At 36.1% G+C, this 21,617-nt stretch overlaps 1 protein-coding gene across 1 annotated transcript; it reads left to right on the top strand.

Moving 5' to 3' along the window:
- The first annotated feature begins 7,704 nt into the window (after positions 1–7,704).
- On the top strand, positions 7,705–21,451 carry TCP-1 (T-complex protein 1 alpha subunit). Its single transcript, XM_006838130.4, has 17 exons — positions 7,705–7,977; positions 13,182–13,246; positions 13,822–13,911; positions 14,304–14,390; positions 14,514–14,573; positions 14,950–15,000; positions 15,090–15,185; positions 15,721–15,786; positions 16,393–16,610; positions 18,017–18,113; positions 18,195–18,281; positions 19,298–19,432; positions 19,768–19,872; positions 20,069–20,197; positions 20,298–20,401; positions 20,724–20,814; positions 21,086–21,451. The coding sequence occupies exons 1-17, from the start codon at positions 7,905–7,907 to the stop codon at positions 21,170–21,172; spliced, it is 1,641 nt and encodes a 546-aa protein (XP_006838193.1). The 5' UTR covers positions 7,705–7,904; the 3' UTR covers positions 21,173–21,451.
- Positions 21,452–21,617: the final 166 nt, after the last annotated feature.

Genomic DNA, 21,617 nt, shown 5'->3' on the forward strand with positions numbered 1-21,617 from the left:
TTGATGTCAATAACGGATGGTTCATCTGTGATGCCCTCTTATGAAAGTCTCACATTTTGATGAGGATGTGCTGCTTAAGTACCAAAGTCAAAACTAAAATACTAGCATGGCATATAAACGTTATACTTTTTTGCCGTGTTTTAGAAATCGGATTGGTGGGATGAACTACTCACCAACTAGTTTATGTCGTCTCATCAATTCACTGAGATAAATTTTTGGAAATAGAAAAAGAACAAGAGATAACTGGTGGGAACTAGTGAAGATCATGGAGAATCTAGGGATCATAGAGCTTGACATGTACCTTAGTTTCATGTGGACTCACTATTTTTTAAACATTGTTTCTACCATTTTCACACATGTGCATGATATTCCACCTTGGACCCTTGTACTCAATGACCCTATGCTTCATCAGTCTCTCTCTAGGTACGTCACAGACAAGAGACAAGGAAACAAGGAAGCAAAAAGGTTATATAAGGTGTCAACCTTATATTGTACAAGTAATATGCACCTAAAGAATCTACCCTAAAAGGTTGTTTTGAAGTTGAAAAACTCTAATATTGATCATCTCAACCTCAAGCTATATAACTATGAAAAAAAAAATGAAAATCTTTAAAATAATGTGTCTCGTGACACATTATCTAGACTATCTATTTTTTTTTTATTTTTAGTATCTATAGATCTGCATAAGCTACATCATTTATCGAGCTTGAAATTTTATAATGTGGTATGAAAATAGACCTTTAGGCAATCGTGTTTCTAACACCGAAAAACTGCATATTTTACTAAGATTTAAAAGTATGTTTTACTTTGATTGTAAAAAGTTGACACCATACTACAAGATAGAAGTACATTTTAATTTGATTGTTTAAAGTTGACACCATATATAAACTACACCCAATAAGAAATGGTGGTTGTCTGGCACTTTAAAAAGTTGTTATTATTTCATATCTAGTTTTCTTCAAATTGCCTAACTTTGATGTGAACCCTAAATTATATTTCTTTGGGACATATTTTATATTTTTGAGTTTCATGTGAACCCTAAGCATAGAACAATCTTTCACTGCGATTAGGGTAAGAAGTGAGAAATTGGTTTCAAGCCAATATTTCATAGATAGAAGCTCATTCTGTTTGGATTGTTTGAGAACTTAAAAGTTAAGTGTTTCTCAACGTCATCAGAGGCTACAATGGTTAATCATTTCTAAATATTTCATTCTATATTTCTAAGGACATATGCTGGCCACCTCTTTTTCCCTTTTTACAAGCCATAAATATTGAGATCACATACTATTGGCTATAAGTTTGGGTTAACAAAAAGGACAAATTAGTGAGTGTCATTAAACCATGGAGGTTTATGGGGACTTCGCCCTCTTTGAGGGTATGACCCTTAATATAGAAAAATAGCGGACCAGAATACACGTAGTTAGTCTCAATTAGTGGGAAAATGCATTTTATTGTTTAGGCAAAGTGTTTTATGAGTGGCACAGGTGCATGAGGGCCAACCATCTGTACCGTCCAGTTTAGTTGGATAATGAAAATTGCACCTTTTCTCCATTTATGGATGCAATCTCTATTGTCCAACTCAGATGGATGGTGTGAGATACGGGGATTGCAGGCAAGCTCACATGATATAACCTCTCTCTAATATAGCCTCCCTCTATTTTATCATAATCTATGAATATTTGTAGGATTTGAAGCTCCTATAGTAGTGCATTTTGCAAAACATTTTATGATCTGTCCATTTCAAATGTTCATAAGAATGCTTGATCTACATAGTTTTTGGGCTTCAAATTCTACAGGTAAAGGTGACAATAGATTTATAGGCTATCATAAGATCTTATATGAGAAAATATATCAACCAAGGTAGAGTCAAAAGAACGACTTCGGAGGGCCGTTAAAAGCTCGAAGGGCTTGAGGCTCGAAGGACCGTCCGGCCAGGTGGACTCAGTTGACTCGGCCCCTGCGGGGGTTGGGAGGCGATAGCCCCCAAAGAAAATTTCGGATACCCGTACATGGGATTCGATATATGTGAGATTCGATATATATCTATATATAGGGTATTTCGGTAATTTGTACCATCTATCTGAAACTCGATATATTGTTGCGATGAAGGGTTTTTTAGGGTTAAGGGGAAAAACGCATATCTATTTTGTAATCAGATATAACAGAGAGGCGTGAGGAAGAGAGCTATTGTAACCCTATTCTCTATCATCAGTAAAGAAGCTCTGATATCCCGTGGATGTAGGTATGTTGCCGAACTACGTATATCTTTGTGTTGTGGTTGGTTGTCTATTTCTTTTGTGTTTATTTCTTCTTTCTAGTTTTTACTGTTTTTCATTTTTACAAATTAGTATCAGAGCCTACCAGGTTATTCCGCGTTCTGGGGTTTTCTACCACGATGACAGGAAAGGGCTCAAGCGTCAAGTATGACATTGAGAGGTTAAATGGAAAGAACAACTTCACTCTTTGGCGATGAAGGATTAAGGATCTTTTGATACAACAAGGTTTGGTTAAGGTTGTGTTAGGGAAATCGAAAAAAACAGCAAATATAGACGATGAAGAGTGGCAAGAGATGGAGGAAAATGCAGTAAGCGTGATTCGTCTGAATACATCAGATGATGCCTTGCGTTATGTGGTGGACCTCGAAATTGCTCGAGAGGTTAGGACAAAACTCGAGAGTATCTACATGACAAAATCTCTGATGAACAAGTTGTTATTGTAGAAGTAGTTGTATTCTCTTCAGATGGAAGAAGATACGGATCTGCTTGAACATCTCAACGAGTTCAACCAGATCATAAGCCAGTTAGCAAGCCTTGAGGTTGAAATCGAAAATAAAGACAATGCCCTTCTTTTGTTGGCTTCGCTTTCATGATCATACGATTACCTGGTTACGACTCTACTGTATGGGAAGGAGACTCTTGAGACAAACGAAATTACTGCTACTCTTATGTTAAACGAGACAATGAAGAAGGCTAGCAGTATTAAATCACAAGGAGAATATTTCTTTGGAAAACACAAAGAGAGTCATGAAAGGGGCAGATCAAATCAAAGAAGGTCTGGAAGCAGAAGTCGGTCAAAATCAAAAGAGAAGGGCAAGTTTATTTGCTATTACTACAAAAAGGAAGATCACATGAAGAGAGATTATACAAAAAGAAATAATGATATAAAGATGATAGAAATAGGAAAAGCATCTGATGAAGCTAGCATGGTTGATAGCTCTGACAGAGATTATGGGGATCTTCTCTCTATATCTTCAGGTAAGAATTAATTTACTGATTCTTGGATTTTAGATTCTGGATGTTCTTTTCATATGTGCCCAAAAAGAAACTGGTTCGAAACCTACAAATTATATAGTGGTGGGTCTGTTCTAATGGGGAATGATGCGATATGCAAGACCATTGGAATAAGAACTATCAAAATCAAAATATTTGCTGGGATAGTACGAATCTTATCAGATGTGAGGCATATCCCACAATTAAAGAAAAACTTAATATCCTTGGAGGCTTTTGACTCGAATGATTGCAAGTATACAGCAACAGGTGGAGTATTCAAGGTTAGTATGGGATCTATGGTTGTCATGAAATGTCAGATGGATGGGAACGTGTACAGGTTGATAGGGGATATAGTTACATATAGAGTTTTTGTAACCACAGATGTACAATCCAGCACAGATGAGTGGACCTGTAGGGATTAAGTGGACCTATCTGGGACGCCAATAGGGATTAAGTTGACCCATCAGGACGCTGATGGGGTATATAGGTAACGTACTTGGGACGCTAGTAGGGTATTTTGTGAAATCTTTTGAATTATCCACTGACGTTAAAATTTTATACGCATTTTGAATTATACTTAATTATGCATTTTTGAAAGTGAAACTGTTGACGCATTTATGTTAATAGATCTCCTTTTTGAAAATATTGATATCTTTCAACCATGATTATTTTTAGGATTACGATAATCACTTACTGAGTAGCCAAACTCATCAAACTATGGTAAACATTTTTTCAGAATAATTGCGGTTTCATTTTGAGTGCTCGTCAGGATAAACTTTGGAAGATATTGTAGTTGTGCTTAAGCTTTCTTTTGTTACTTTGTAATAATTCGCCATTGTAAATTTGTCCTAAAAAGAGATGTATATATGTTTTGACTGTCACATCTCAAGAATATTAGTATTGTAAATTCTTGGGGCGTGACAGTTGTTAAGCACACTTCAATAAGGTTATTACTTGTTTTAGTAGCCATGTTTGATTTGGAGCTATAACAACTTGATGTGAAGAGAATGTTTCTTCATAGTGATCTGGATGAACAAATCTTTATGGAGCAACCTGAAGACTTCAAGGTGCATGGAAAGGAAGATCAAATTTGCCTGCTCAAGAGATCGCTTTATGGTCTTAAACAATCTCTCAGGCAGTGGTACAAGCGCTTCGACTATTTTATGGTACGAATTGGCTATTTAAGAAGTGAGTATAATTGTTGTATTTATTTTAAAGTTTTTTATGATAATTCCCTTATTCTCTTGATGCTTTACGTTGATGACATGCTCATCGCTGCCAATAATGCATATGACATAACCTCTCTTGAGTCTATGTTAAGTTATGAGTTTGATATGAAGAATCTAGGGGTTGCTAATAGGATCATTGGTATGAAGATTCATATAAATAAAAGTGCAGGTAAACTCTGGGTAACTCATAAAAGGTATGTAGAAAATGTGCTAAAGCGTTTCAACATGAAAAATGCCAAGTCAGTTACCATTCCATTGACGAGTCATTTCAAGTTATCTGAACAACAGTATCTCACTATGGATGAGGAGATAGAGCAGATGTCTCTGATGCCTTATGCTTGTGCAGTCGGATGCCTTATGTATGCTATAGTTGGTAGCAGGCCGGATTTATCTCATGCTGTCAGTGTTGTTAGTCAATACATGTAATCCTGGCATGGAACATTGGAATGCAATCAAGTGGATTTTTAGATGTCTGAGTAAGACGTTAGATCTTGGAATTATGTTCAGTAGGAAGATAAGCTCTACAAAACTAGTGGGATATGTTGATTTCGACTATGCTGGTGATTTAGACAAGCGGAGGTATACTACAAGGTATGTCTTCACACTAGCAGGTGGAACTATTTCATGAAAGGCAATGCTTCAACCCACGATTACCTTGTCTACGACAGAGGCAGAGTACATGGGAGCAGTTGATGTTGCAATGGAGGCGATCTGGTCGACTGGTTTGGCTCGTGAGTTGGGGGTGGAGCAAGGTATTGTGTTGTATTATGATAGTCAGAGTGTCATAAATATTGCAAAGAATCAAGTGTTTCATACAAGGACAAAACACATTGATGTGCAATATCACAATATCAGGGAGCTTGTATCAGAAAGAATCATTCACATGAAAAAAATTCATACAAATGACAACCCTTCAAATATACTTATAAAGCCGGTCACTATGGAGAAGTTCAAGCTTTACTTGGACTTGCTTAATGTCACTCATTGTTGAGACTGAGGGAAGCACCCCATGATAGGTGGGGGTGCAGTCACGTCCCTTTTTGGAGGTACAGGGATAGAGACATATTCAGGTTATCTTCAGAGTGGCTCGACAAAATTCAAGCCAAGGTGGAGATTGTTGAAGATTGATGCCTTGTATTATGATAAAATAGATCTGCCAAGGTGAAGTCAAAAGGACGCAGCGGGGTTATGAAAATTCGCGAGAAGCAACTGGACGTATTGTATGTGCTAATTGTCATTTAGCTAATAAGCCTGTGGATATTGAGGTTCCACAAGCTGTGCTTCTTGATATTGTATTTTGAAGCGGTTGTTAGAATCCCCTATGATATGCAACTGAAACAAGTTCTTGCTAATGGTAAAAAATCCGGAGGTCCGTTAAATGCCCGGAGGGCTTTCGGATATCCATACATGGGATTCGATATATATATATATATATATATATATATATATATATATATGTACATAAGGTATTTTGGTAATTTGTACCATCTATTTGGGACTTGATATATATTGTTGCGATGTGGGGTTTTTTAGGGTTAAGGGAAAAAACACAGATCTCTTTTGTAATAAGAGAGAACAGAGATACGTGAGGAATAGAGCTATTGTAACCCTATTCTCCATTGCCAATAAAGAAGTTCCCATCTCCCGTGGGCGTAAGCATGTTGTCGAACCACGTATATCTTTATGTTGTGGTTGATTATCTATTTCTTTTGTGTTTGTTTATTCTTCTTGTTTTCGTGGATTGTTTTTCGTTTCTACAAAATACATATTATTGTTTAGGTAAAAGTGTTTTATGAGTGGTACGGGTGCATGAGGGCCAACCATCCGCACCATCCAATTTAGTTGGACAATGAAAGTTACACCTTTTCTCCATTTCTGGATGCAATCTCCATTGTCCAGCTCAGATGGATGGTGTGAGATATAGGGATTGTTGGCAAGCTCGCCTGATATAACCTCTCTTTAACCTTCCTCTATTTTATCATAATCTACAAATATTCGTAGGATTTGAAGCTCCTATAATAATGTATTGTGCAAAACATTTTATGATCTGTCCATTTCAAATGTTCATAAGAATGCATGATCTACATATTTTTTTGGCTTCAAATTCTACAGTTAAAGGTGATATAGATTTATAGGCTATCATAAGATCTATGGTGACCTCATCCAACATTAAAATATTCCAACTTCATAACCTTCATACCAATAAATTGCAAATTTTATTTTTAAAATTGATACTTAGGGAATTGATCAAAATAAACATAAGATATAAATCTAACCATTTGCAACTATTTCTACTCAAGATCATGTGTTTTCTTACGGGAAATTTTCAAATAAAATCAAAAGACATGAGTAAAGTATTAAATTGTTCATCTCACGAGTAATTTGATAAATATTAACAAAAAAAGCTTATCTAAGGCTCCAAACTGAAAATGTAGAAGTAAAGTGCACCTAAAAAATCAATAGAAAATAGAGGTTCAAAGTTGGAATATCTTCTAATTGATTATTTGGACATCAAGATATATAGATAGAAGAAAAAAATAATTTGAAGTCCTGAAAATAGTGTATGTTGTAACAAGTTATCTAGACCGTTTATTTTCAAAATTTTAAAAAATTTATAGATCTGCTTGATTTGCCTATTTTTTAAATTTCATAACTTGGGTTGAATATAGATTTTTAAGCCATCACACGGTTTCCAACATCGAAACAAAATTTATTGGTAAATTTAATGGTGTGCCTTAGTTATATAGTATAAGGTGGGCACCTTATATAAACCTAAGTGAAATGATATTCATACTTATATTTTGCAATGCTTCGCATGGTTTTTTTTTTTTTTAAGTCCATTAAATCTAACTTGATCCAATAGTAACTTTAACTAATAGGAACTCTACACATTCCCTTTGGATTCTTGCCATTTATTTCTATCTGAGTTACCCTCACCATTTAGTTTTAGTACAAGACATTCAAATCACTCTTGTTTATCTAAAAACAATTGAAACTAACAGTTTAAATACATTTTTATTAAAATTATTATTTTTAGTTTTTAAATTTTATTTATTTTTTATATTCATGACCTCCATATTATAGATTACATGTCATTAAAAATTAATTCTTAAAATCCATTTCAAAAAATACTTATTAAAAGGCGCGTATTTCTGCATATGCGGGCTTGGCCGCATAAAAACTGGGTCCTAAATTTTATACGAGAAGAATCGAGATGCCTTTTGAAACACATCGTTTTTCCCTCAAAATTCATTTAGCAGACTCTCTCTAAACCCCTTCTCCCCTCTCTCTCTACAATTGAACACTGCACACTCCATACGAGATCCATCTCGAAACCCTAGTTTTTTGTAAAGAGCATCGCGGAACCAGACCCTAGTTTCTCGCCCACTGAACCAGGCGGACACCTATGGCGATCTCCTCGCAAACCCTTGATATAATGGGAGAACGCCAGTCAGGCCAAGACGTTCGCACCCAAAATGGTATGAGTTTTCACTCTCTATTCTTACTTAGATCTCAGGATACCATGTAATGTCTGCAACTTTATCGCTCACATTCACTGGAGATTTGTTTATGTGCTGTTTCAGTGTAAAAAAATCGCTTAGCTTGTCAAATAGCTCTCTATCTCTCTCATCTTTGTGTATACTTGTTTAAATGCTATCCATTACCAAAATCTTGGTTCTTCGATAATGGTTATCTTGTTTCCCTTTTTCTGATAGCAATGCTGACAATGCTACTTTATTCATTTGCCCAAAAAAGCTACTTTATTCTTCGCCCATTTTTCCTGGGTAAAACATTCTACCTTACTTTATTTTCATCTGTGCGGGTTGATTTTACTTCTCTTTGTCAACGAAATTTGCCTTGTTGTATTACATTTTTATGATGTGCAGTTTGATTTTTCTTTTCTTTGGCAAAGAAATGTACTTTTTTGGGTTTGTCGTTAGGGATTTTTTGGTATCTCAAACTTATGCTGGGAATATCAATTCATACGATTTCTAGGATTCTATTAACGGTTACAGTACCTGGAATGAGAGAAAAACTGTTTAGCCTGGTAATATGCCACAAATTTCAGTGAAAGAAACGATCAGAAATTTGGGAAATGACAGTGGCTTGGTGTTGTGTCTGGTACTCAAAGGCAACCTAAAGACGCGAATGCCAATCTCAATCCCCGTCCCCTTCAAGAAAAAAAAGAAACAGAGAGATGATTTTTAATGAAAATGTGGGCTATGTAATGTAGGATTGTCAAAGAGATCGCACATGAGTGGACTAAGGTTTGGATTTTTAGGATTATGGATAGGTCCGGGTTTGGATTGCAGTGCTTGTGCGTGGGTCAAAGTGCTTGTCGGAGTTAGGTCTTTGGTAAATAAGGTTTTGGGTAGAAAATGTATGGCGTGGTTGGATGATTAGGGTTTGAATCCTTTGGATATGGGGCATGGATGGATGAATACTTCAGGGTTTTAGGACACCAAGAGATATAGTGTGGTGGTACGGTTAGGGTTTAGGGTAGGGAGTTGAAAAATATATATGGTTGGCATGGATGGAAGTTAAGGTTTATGTTTGATGGCTATTTTGTGTTAGTGTGGTGGATGAAAAATTAGGGTTTAGGTTGCAAGGTTTGTGTAGAGTTCGAGGAGTGTATGTTAAGTTGTCTAGGGTTGGTGAGGCCAGGGCTTTGCCAAACTAGGGTTTATGATTATTAGTTATGGTGTGGTCGGATGATTGGGGTTCTTATGTTTTTGATGTAGGGTGTGGATGGATGAATGACCGAAAATTTTAGGGTGCTACGAGATATGGTATGATAGCCCTTTCAGTTTTATTTTATTTAGGCTTTAGGGTGGGACGGTGAAGATTATGGGTGACATGGATGAAAATAAAGGGCGCATTTGGTTTCCACTTCAAACCATAAGTTGATGGCGTCTCTTGAATTAGTTCATTTTTAAGACTCAATGTGTCAGGACTCACCTTGACCAAGGAACTTGCCCATTGGTTGAGGCGAATTACTTGACCGAGGCCTGCACAGGGCCAAGAGGCTGTAAAAGTATTAATAAACGAAAAAAATGTGAAAAATGTGAAAAATAGAAAAATGTAGGAAAAGTAAAATAAAACCTAAAACAACTTTAAACGCTTAAAACAAGCTTAAAAAATGGGATAAAAATGGATTGAAAGCACAATTATTTGGTTTGCAAACCACTCATTTGTCCTCCCCCCTCCTTTTTTTGGCAACTCTCTCATGCTCTTACCTCTGTCAATAGCCAACCAACATATTACTAAACACAGGCATTCTAACGATGACTGTTATCCCCTCAAGAGCAACATTTCTCTCTAAAACTTGGGGAACTTTAGACCCTGTATGGAATATATAGGCAAGCGAATTGTAAAGACACTATAGAGCTTGAATAGAAGGAAGATAAGATAGATTGAATGGATGCAAAAAGGTTGTAGAGGATTGTGAAGACATGCTTCTTCCTTTCTAAATAAATTTCGGTGGAAGAAGGCTTTAGTTTCAAAACCTTTCAAGAAGGTCAGAGCTGCATAAACCATAATGATGCAGTGTCACATGGTTTTTGATACCTCGAGTTATGGAAACTGTAAATTTTGGAGACCTGAAAGGGGAAAAAAAAAGTCTTGGTCAGCATGCTTGGGCTTTTGGGACAAACTTCAAGGGTTTGAGCGCTTGACCTCCTTCACCCAAATCGATATGTATGCCCACTAAGCGGAAGCCTAAGTGATGAAAGGATGAAGTAGCAAAAACCCCGTGCTAAAGAATTGTTGAGTTTTGATGATCCTAACTATTGCAGTAGTGAGTTGCGGAAAGAAACCCTAAATTCCAAAGCTTTGAACAGACAAAGCACCTTGCAATAAAATGTCTATATCTCAAAGGCCAAGTGGGAGATTTTGGGATTCATGACCATTTAAGCTCAAAGGCCAAGTTGGTGATTTTGGGATTCATGACCATTTAAGGGCTATCAGTTCTAAGGTTGTTTTTTATTTTTGTTCCGCAATACATTATTATATATGCGTACTCATGTTTCTTAGAGATTCCCAATTTCAGTTGGAGTTTTGGGTTATGTTTTTTTTTCAGAGCGCTATATGGCATGTCATGATGAACTGAAAATTGGGTCAATTAACAACTCTTCGAGACTTACAATGGGCTGGTAAAGTGTACTTCAATATAGTTAACCACAAGGTTTGGGATTCCAACCCTTCCTTTTTTACTGTTCAAAACTATATCATATAGTAACATTTGAAAAATAAAGAGCACACTTAGGAGGGTTCGTACCTCCAACCATATGAATGAGGGCCACATTCTCTACAAAAGGAGCTATTTGAGTTGTGTGATATAATTTATATATGTTACATATTTTGTAAGGAAAATATCTCAGTACACCCCAAAATAGGAAACACAATCCTAGTATTCTCTCTAATGTTACTTCGAAATATCTTGCGACAAATATTTCGCCCGAAAAATTTATTTGAACCCCTTAAACCCTTTCACCCCTTGTTTTTTGTCTTTAAGCACCTTTCATTGTCCCTATTAATTTTCTTAATCCCCTTGCAGCCCACCCACTTTGCGCCTAAGGCTTCCTCTCTTCTCTTATTAACCCCTAAGAGGGAGGTTTATGAAAGCCCCTAAAACACTTAGAACCAAATCTTCTAGTTCTAAAGGGAGCAAAATCCAACTTGTTAAAAGTATTTTTTTTAAAAAAAAATTTTATGGGCAAAATTCAAATGATATTTCATGCATTGAGCTGCAAATTGCATCAGATCCCAACCCCCAATCCGGCAATTTTATTTTTTCATAATTCCCAAGTGAGAGATTGGTTGCATAAATATTGTGGAATACTTTTGTTTTTTAAATATTATTTGAAACAAGGTAAACTTCATCATTCCCTAGTGGTAGAATGATTGCAAAAATATTATGGAATACTTGGAATTTTTTAAGCATTATTTGAAACATTATGTTCTTTAAAATTTATAAAAAAAAATATAAGTTGTACTCTCTTAATTCAATGAGGATGGGTGTCTAGAAACTCTGCATAATATCAGGATGGGTGAATTGTCAAAAAAAAAAAAAAAAAAACATCAGGATGGGTGTCTAGGAACTCTACTTAACATCATTCCTAAAGTCCGGAACCCAAAATTAATGCCTTAGATTTTTGAATTTTTTTTGGGTAAGATTTTTGAAATTCATTAGTAATAAATCAAATACTTTTACTTATTTTATTTAATATAGAAGCTCCAGTGAACTGAAACTATAGTACTTGGGGAAATCTAGTTAAGGGCATTTGATGACCTTGATTTCAACACTTGCATGGAACTGTGATTCGGCACTCAAATACTCAATACCAAGGAGACCCTTGTTTAGTGTGGTTGCGGACCTTGATTCCTATACTAAGGCAACCTTGACTAAGAATACTTAATACATTGATTCCAAAATTAGGGGATTCTTGGTTAAGGCTACTCTAAAACCTCAAATCTTTTGCCTTATGAAACTTGTGACTTGATAATTACTAATGTTGTTCCAAGTGTTTGGGAGCGTGATTCCCAAAAGGTTGGAATGCTCACGGAATGCTCCCATTTCCAACAACTATGGATCAAACCCAATGAGTTTTCTATCCATTTCTATTCCTAAAATGCTTATGGAATGCTCCCATTTCCAACAACTATGGATCAAACTCAATGAGCTTTCAATAGTTACTCATCATTTTTCCTTGAGAAACACTTGTGTAAGTAGTTCGAATTTAATTACGGTAATTAATTTGTGTTGATAATGAAAACTCTGCCGCATAATTTTTTTAGTTAACATTTAATGTGGCAATGGTTTCATCCTATTTGTTTCGTTATGATGGGACTTTGATCACATTCATAAGCTTGACATTTGATAAAAGGGTTTTGTTAGGCTACTCCTACACATCAAGTATGTACTTAATGTACTCAACATTTTTGGACACTTAGATACCCTTAATTTGTAATACAAATTTTTTCAATCAAGGGTATTTTGGTCATTATGAGGGGTAGAATGGATATTTCTATAAGAAACTAGTGACATTCTATTAGTGGTTAAAAAACAATTAATGCTCCATGTCGATGCTGTCACACATCATGTCGGTGATGTAATTGTCCACTATAATTAATCATTGCTTTTGTTTCTATTAAGAATTTCTACTTTACCCATGACTACATAAACTATTCCTAAACAAAAAGTTACTACATTATGAAATAAGGGTATCAAGTGTCCAAAAATGTTTGAGTACATTAAATATATGCTCCATGTGTAGGAATAGCCGAACAAAACCCTTGATAAAATTGTGTTTTAGTTAGCCGCAAAACAGACGGTATACTTACATGCCTAAGTTACAAGACAAACAGTGTATTAATATGCCTCAGTTTGGGTGCATTTTACTTTCTAAATTTGTTGCTTTTTACTGAAGGTGATACTTTGATTTGTTGATCATTGGATAGGTACTTATTTTTCTTTTGTGTATTGTGAACATATTGTGCCATTACCTTTTTTCTCGATATTCTTCCATAGATTTTCTTTTTAATCATGTTGAAGAATGTTATTCCACTGCTGAAGAATGTCATAATGCATCACATTTTTAATGCTGTAAATCTATGGCGTATTTTAGCATGATAAAACTGAATGTTACCTTTATTTTTGTGTTGTTTTGTGGTATGGTGGCAGTAATGGCATGTCAAGCTGTTGCTAACATTGTGAAGTCTTCACTGGGACCTGTTGGTCTAGACAAGGTAAGGGGGCTTGCATTTGATTTTAATAATAAAATATTTAGATCAAACAGGTTAGTACGATTTTGCTAGCTGTTTTCTATGTTGCCTTTATTTGTCAATGTGCTAAACTGCTCTTACAATGTGACGAGTTCTTTGTGTTTAGCTATTTGCGCATAACTTCATTTGAGGCACAGCTGAAATCATCGCATGTGACCTCGTACACATGTTTACTATATAATTTTAACTTTATTGGTCACTAGTAATAATATTTTCTTGTGTTCATTTTACAATACGGCTACACCTAAGTGTATGAATTACTGAAATATATTGATATTGGAACAAATTATGCCAGCATTTTATTTTCTAGTAATGAAACTGTCCCTGGAAAACGTATTCTTTTGTGAGACAGTTAACAACTTTAAAAAAAAAAAACTTAAACTTTTGTGTGTTATTTTCAAAATATTTGTTATAGGTGTGCAATTGGTTCTGCCAACTTGCACGTCTAGATCTCTCAATTGCTCTTTTATGGTTGGTATTTTTTTCTTCCATATCTGAAAGTGGCACTCTAGGATTTATCTAGCAATTCAATCTTTCAGATGCTTGTTGATGACATTGGAGATGTTACAATCACTAATGATGGGGCAACCATCCTAAAGATGTTGGAGGTGGAACACCCCGCTGCTAAGGTATTATCGGCTTTCATTGAATTATATGAAACCTAACATAAAATATATAACTAAGTAACAATGAAGGAAATAAAATATGATGGCCTGTTTCAACTTCTAAGTTATTGGGAAAGTATCGCATAATCCAATGGAGTACAACTCCAGAGGGTCATCCACCATCCGTTCATAATGCTGTATGGATAGAGATCAACTATAGTTGGGTTGATGTCCTGCTCTGCTATAGTTAATCTTGCAATCATTGCAAGGGATAATGGAAGATGCCCTTTGGAGCAAGGTATACGATACTCTATTGGATTATAGCGTACTGACCCATGAGGTAATGGGTTTGCTAGTGTTTTCCTGGTAACTTTTATTTGCTCTTGTCACTTCTAATTTCCATTCCGTCATTTTAGGTTCTAGTAGAGTTGGCGGAACTTCAAGATCGAGAAGTTGGAGATGGAACAACTTCTGTAGTTATTATTGCTGCTGAACTGCTCAAGGTACATGAGGATTCTATACAACATTAGTTTGTGATTTTTGTTATGCCTTTGGTTTAAGTTACCTGATATTCTCGTTTCCTGTCGCACTAGAATTTGATATGTTTTGGGTTTTTAATTTTGCAGAGAGCAAATGATCTTGTCCGGAACAAAATTCATCCAACATCTATAATCAGTGGATATAGAGTGGGTGATTTAGATATATTATTCTTTGTTCTTCTTCATGTATTTATGCTTTATATGTTCTTTTTAAACAATATGCAACAATCTATAAAAACCAGTAATCCCATGTTTCTGAATGTTAAATTAGATTAGTTAGACAGACGAAATTATAAATATATCATGCAGAATGTTATTTACATGTGCAAATTGGAAAATGTGTATTGGATAACGTACTAATGCATCATTTTATACATGGGAATGGGTTCAGGGCATTGGTGGTTAGGGGGGCAGGTGCCTCAATGTAATGTCCTAGACTCCATTCCCACTGTTAACACTTAAAAAAAATAAATCATTTTAGATGCATAAAGATGTGTCATGTATCCTTATGTTTTTTGGACAGCTTGCCATGAGAGAAGCCTGCAAATATGTTGAAGAAAAGCTGTCTGTGAAGGTACACCCAGTTTCAGTTTCTTTCTGTCAATTGATTTTCTAAAATTTTTTTTGTGACTTTACTCATGCCTACTAAATCTCCATAGTCAGGTTGACAAGCTTGGCAAAGACTCACTTATAAACTGTGCCAAGACTAGTATGTCTTCAAAGCTGATTAACATTGACAGTGACTTATTTGCGACATTGGTAGGGCCCTCAATATTTCCTCCTATTTGTTCTGTTCAATTTTTATTTTATTTTTGTTTCATTTTGATGATTCTATGTCCATCAATATTTCTAGCTATCTGGTTTAATTTTAGGGGCTCATATATAATGAGCGCAGCTGTTGGATGTCAACATTAATGGCTGGGTATGTTGTTTCTTCTCTCAAAGTTCATGAAGTTCATCAAGTATTTTGACGAATTTTGAGCGGAGGAATGTCAAACCCTAGCTGTTCGCTGTTGACATCTGATGTAGGAATGATGTGTAGTTTCTGTAGGCACTTTTGTTGCATAGCACTCCTCATGTCATGCTAAAATTAATGGATATATTACGTTAAAAAAATAGATTTATTATTGTGGTAATTTTGGTATATAGTCTAGAATAGATATGTGGAGAGTGTTTTAACTTTTTAATATAAAGTTTTAATGTTATTTCTTTTTTAGTTTTGTTCTTGTGTTTTATTAATGTTTTCCTTCTACTGTTTTCCTTGCTGCATATTCATTTTGAGTGATTCTTCCAGGTTGTTGATGCAGTTCAAGCTGTAAAGACTACAAACAATAGGGGTGAAGTCAAATACCCTATCAAGGTGATTGCTTTATGCAAGGCTTTGTGCATCTAACTTATACCTTGATGGTGTTTCTTTTTTTTGCCCCTTTACAAAGCCTTGGTATGTTCATTTGTGTATAAGAAAAAAATATGAAGTAAATCTACATAAGTTCTGGGCTAGGGCATTTATTTTTGTGGCTTACTAAGAATTATCTGTATTACTTGTGGCATTGTGTTGCTGACTAAGGTCGTGCTTTGGCGAACCTTTAATTTTTCATGAGCCAGACTTTTAGTTTGGCTATTTAGCTTTTAGTTATTCTCCAATTTGTTTATATGGTGGATTATTTTTCAAGGTTTATTTGACCAGAAGAAGCCACTTTTTATGAATAACTCACCACCCAGTTTTTCTGCGATTTCTATTCATGTTCTCTTTTATTTTATGGTCAAATGTGAGGAGCTGCTTATTGTTTCAATTGCCTTAACCTTTATACATCCTTGCTCTGAAAGCATTCTTCTTGGTGGTCGTAACTGGGATTGTATTTGAATTGGTTGATGTACTTGTGTGACCGCTACTTTTTGAATTATTGCCATCCTTCTGTTGCCATTTCGTCCTGATGCTTAGAGATGTTCTCTTTTTTCACTACAGGGCATCAACATTCTGAAAGCCCATGGAAAAAGTGCAAAGGAGAGTTATTTGTTAAACGGCTATGCTCTCAATACAGGAAGGGCAGCACAAGGAATGCCTACAAGAGTAGCACCTGCAAGAATTGCTTGTATTGATTTCAATCTTCAGAAGACCAAAATGCAAATGGGTGTCCAGGTCTTGGTCTCTGATCCAAGGGAACTTGAGAAAATTCGTCAAAGGTGACCACCATTTTAAACTCTGGCAGTTTCCAAGAGTCATAGATGGTTTTCATGGATAGCCTCACAGTGGTGCATATATTCTGGGCGAGGATGGTTTGTTTACTTGATTTGGTCCTTATTTTATTGTTTGTGGGCAATTGCTCAATCCGTCGAACCATGGCTTGGCGCTTTTTTGGGTGATGAGCCATTTATGCTTGGTGGCACGTTTGGGTCCCACTTTATACTCTAATTTGGGTGTGTGTTCACCCAACAAACATCGCAATTTGTGAGTTGCATGGCAACTGAAAATACTGATTTTCATCTAGCTTACAAATTGAAGGGCTCCAGGTGGAGCACCGACCACATGATGACCAAAACGCATGTGGCATCCAAACTTGGGGTGTCAAAAGTTGGATTGAACTCAGTGTTGTGTTATATGCATGTTTATGAATCTTGTATTCAACCATTATTGAGTTTATTAAGGACTCTCTAGTCATCTTTTTTCCTCCAACCATTTATTCAGTTTATTAAGGACTCTCGAGGCATTTTTTCTAAGTCACTAGTGTGCGACCCTCTTTCGTAGTTGTTTTTTCTTTTTTATTTTTACATGTTTAGTGCGGGTGATATATTTTGGCTTCCTTGGAGGTCTTCCATACTAGTCTATTCTTGTGCAATCAAACTGATATGATTTGGGTGCTAGTGCTTCAGTGCTTCTTCAACTTCATTGGATTTAGTATCGGATATCGGTGTCAAAAAATGCAGTGTTGAGAATGCCTCTAATTGGAGAGGCTTGAGATCATTCTGAAACTACATCAAGATGCATGGATGATCGCAAAGGAAAAATGTTGATATAACCCTCAAGAATCTCCTACGAAGTATACTTGTGAATTTATGGGAAGCACTCTACTGATCGATAGAGAAGTTACGTTAAATGCAAGGGAAACATGGGGGAAATTTGGCTAGCACATGGCAAAGTGGGAGTTATGAACTGGAAAACATTCTTTTGTTGAATTTCGGAAAATATTGTTGCAACTGTCTCTAAAATGCATTTGTTATTAAAATTACTATTGGATTTTTACCATAATTTGAGTTAGAAGTTCTTTAGTTCGTTGACCATTCAGGTTCGAATTTTGTTTTGTTTATGAGGTCTAGAAGCACATTTGCTGATCTCATTGTAGTTTGGAAATCATGTTTGTTCTCTGTTTTGAGATGTTTTCTTGTTATATTTATTAATCCTCTTGGATGTCTTGGTTCCTTCTCTTGTATTCCCCGTAAATTTGCTGTGCTTCTTTCTTGTAATATTGTTGGCAGCTTATTATTTTTATCCTAGAGGCAGGCAGGCAGGCGTGCACACTTTCAATCACTCATTTCCTTATAACTTTGTCATATAGTGTCTGCCAATGCTTATTAAACTTGTGTCATTGCAGAGAGGCTGACATAACAAAGGAGAGGATTGAAAAACTTTTGAAAGCAGGAGCAAATGTGATATTAACGACAAAAGGTATTGATGACATGGCTCTAAAGGTATGTTCTTTAACTACATTATGAATTTTCACGTTTTTACTTATCTTCTTTTGACTTTACTAATGCATTATCCCTATTCAGTATTTTGTTGAAGCTGGTGCTATTGCTGTAAGGCGTGTCCGGAAAGAGGACTTGCGCCATGTTGCCAAGGCAACTGGGGCAACTCAGGTATGTTTTTATAAACACAATTTTATATACAGTCAAATCTCATGTGCAATGTTAAGTAACAGTGGTCTTTTTTCTTCTTTGCTTGTAACTAGCTTCATGGAAATGGTCATTCCCTTGGCTGTCTCACCTTTGCTACACAGCTTTTCCCAAATTGACCTACTCCGAGAACCTTAAACATTTATGTTGATTGTTGACATGTTGTATTTCAGTTGAAGTTTTAACTCTAGACCTTGTTACATGTCATTACTGAAATTATAGTCCATGTTCTGCACAAGCTTCAAAGATCTTGTGTAGAACTTTAAAGCTTTAAACTTCCCAAAATGCCTGTGAATTTGGGCTGAGTTTATTGACAATAACTTCACCAAATTCAGGCCGACAAATCCTGGTAGTGTGTGAACACATAAAAGTCACTTTGGAGCGAATGTAGGGGAAAAATTAATCTACTCAAACTTGAAGTCACCTGAATTTTTTGAAGACATCGCTAAGTTATTTGACTTTATGAGTAACGTCCAATCAATAATGCAAAATTTTTGTTTGGGTGGATCTAAAAGTCAATGAGTTCCAGGCTCTGGAAGAGTGTTTTAGAATTCATCAACTTTGTTTGAGCTCAATTTCCCCTTGGCATCTTTAGACCTTTTCCAAGATCTTATCCCCTCTTGCAATTATAAATTTTAAATTTTCACTTTGTATGGATATGCGATCTAATGATTTTGTAGATTTACTCATCATGGGATCTTGTATTGCCTTTTATGACACTAGTCAGAGCCTCTATTTTATGAAATCCTCGAGATTAATGGTATATTCGGGATCTTTATTTCATTCTATGGGAGTCTCTAGCCCATTAATCTAGAAGGCATGCATAAATATTAAATAATTAATCCGTTGTTCTTGCTTGTTTTTGTACAGCATTATTCCCTCATTGCTTGCTTTTTATAGTTTCTTTATTTGCTTAAAATGGAGATGATGTTGATTAGTACATGGTTACATTCCATTGAAAATTCAGAGTCACCTTGTAGGTTCTCACGTTTGCTGACATGGAAGGGGAGGAGACATTTGATTCATCACTTCTTGGCTATGCTGATGAAGTTGTTGAGGAGCACCTTGCTGATGATGATGTTATATTGGTGAAGGGAACCAAAACCACAAGTGCGGTGAGTGACTTTTGAGGCTTGTGAAAATATGGGATACACATAATGTATGCGCCATAAAAAATGTTGGAGGGGAATCTACCTTATTTATTTAAAGATGGACTACGGAGAGGAGCTAGTTCTGACTGAATCCCCTTAATCTCTACATTAAGCTTGATCTTCACCCTCTTATCTTGAAAATGGATGGTGGATACCCCCTTGGCCTCTGTATTATATGACGTACCCTTCTTGTGGATGTTTGTACTCAGAACCATAGCCATTCTTGCATGTGGGTTTTCATGTGCTCACTTTTGAAATTTTCACTCAACTAAGCCACCATCTTGTGCGGGGTTATGCAGGTTTCTTTAATTCTTAGAGGTGCCAATGACTTTATGCTGGATGAGATGGAGCGCTCTTTGCACGACGCAATATGTATTGTTAAGAGAGTTCTTGAGTCCAACATGGTATTGTTTTTGTACTATTGATAGTACATATGCTTTGTGTGGATACACTTACAAGATACAAAGGGGGAAAAAAAATGAAAGGTTTTGTGTTGTAAAAGAAAAGAAAAGAAAAACATGCTTTCATTACTAATCAATTGTGGGAATCACTTGATGTGTATCAATGTTGAATCACTTTTTGTGCACTATGGATGGGCAGGTTGTTGCAGGTGGTGGTGCGGTTGAGGCTGCATTATCTGTATATTTAGAATATCTTGCAACCACTCTGGGATCTAGAGAGCAACTTGCTATTGCTGAGTTTGCTGAGTCCCTTTTGATCATACCTAAGGTGTGCTTTTGAGGGTGTCTATTTTTCTTGTTTAATTTGTTCCTATACCTTTTTGTTGTTTCTCTATTTGTTATCTGATGCCCTTACGCATTAATAATAGGTACTTGCTGTAAATGCTGCCAAGGATGCAACTGAATTGGTCTCAAAACTCAGGGCTTATCACCATACAGCACAGACTAAGGCAGACAAGCAACATCTTTCAGGGTAGGCTCTCTCTCTCTCTCTCTCTCCCCCCCCCCCCCCCCCCCCCCCCCCCCTCAACCTCTTTTTGAGAATCTTTAGATTTGGTATTCCTCTTCTTTTTATTTTGGGGTATAATACCTACCAATCCTGTGTTCTTCGAAAAGAAAGTAAAAATAAATAGCTAGAACTGCAGGGAACTCTGACCCTCTTAATTTCAATTCCTTTTTTGTTTTTTTCTGGGCAGTTTAGTTCCCTGTTGCTCTCTTTCTCTTTGGTTTTTTTCAAGAACACAAATAAGTTGGGATTTTGAATTCTAAGTTCTCTTTTCACTGTACTCTTACAGAATGGGATTGGAGCTTTCCAAGGGAACCATCCGGAACAATCTAGAAGCTGGAGTTCTTGAGCCATCAATGAGCAAAGTGAAGATAATACAGGTACCTTGGATGCCAAATACACACACGCGCGCACGCACACACACCGTTCCTTTCATTTCCTTTTCTTCCTCTTTCTTTTGAATGATAACTTGGAGCTTTGTGAGAATGGATCTCTAGACATTACCTTTTTGCAACTGCCAACCTGACAACCTCTATCCTAGGCCCCTTCACCTATTTTTCTTTTCCCGATATTCCAAGCACTTTCTTTCTTCTTGGTTCTTATGAAAAATTATCTTCTAACTTGTTTTCTCTTCCTTGTTGGAAAAAACAGTTTGCCACTGAGGCTGCTATTACAATTCTTCGGATTGATGACATGATTAAACTCATCAAAGATGAGCGCGAAGATGGAGCAGAGTAGAAGTTGTTGCCGCAAGATTTTTACCCACTTATTGATAGATAAATTCAGAATACAATTTTGTAATTTGGGTTTGTAGAACTATGTTCATTTTTCATTAAGAAATTCATTAAGAAATTTTATGTCTAGTCATTAGTGTTGGAGATTAGAAGTTTGGGTCAATTTGAGGTTTGAAATAGCATTGCCTGCGCTTCAATGCAATCGATACTTGATTACCATATATTTTCTGTAATATCCGTGTTTTTGCCTTCTTTATTGAAGAATGACCCATGCTTGTGCGAACCAGTGTATGAAAAACAGGTTATGAAACTTGGAGCTGTTGGGTCACTAGTTCTGGATGGCCCTAAACGGGCGATCTGTTATGGTTTCCCAAAATGTTGTTCATTGTAGTGAACCGAGTGATTTTTCTTCTAAAAATAGGGAAGTGAACTGTCGGGTGGTTTATCAT

This window comes from Amborella trichopoda, chromosome 13, assembly GCF_054954075.1.
Source record: "Amborella trichopoda isolate Santa Cruz 75 chromosome 13, AtrichopodaSantaCruz75HAP2 v2.0, whole genome shotgun sequence".
Classification (NCBI taxonomy): Eukaryota; Viridiplantae; Streptophyta; class Magnoliopsida; order Amborellales; family Amborellaceae; genus Amborella; species Amborella trichopoda.

Excerpts from the sequence above, each read along its gene's own strand:
- TCP-1 (XM_006838130.4), top strand. The coding sequence starts at position 7,905 with ATGGCGATCTCCTCGCAAACCCTTGATATAATGGGAGAACGCCAGTCA. Across the intron at positions 15,001-15,089 it reads AAGAAAAGCTGTCTGTGAAG|GTTGACAAGCTTGGCAAAGA; the intron begins GTACACCCAGTT and ends CTCCATAGTCAG. Across the intron at positions 18,282-19,297 it reads AGGCAACTGGGGCAACTCAG|GTTCTCACGTTTGCTGACAT; the intron begins GTATGTTTTTAT and ends GTCACCTTGTAG.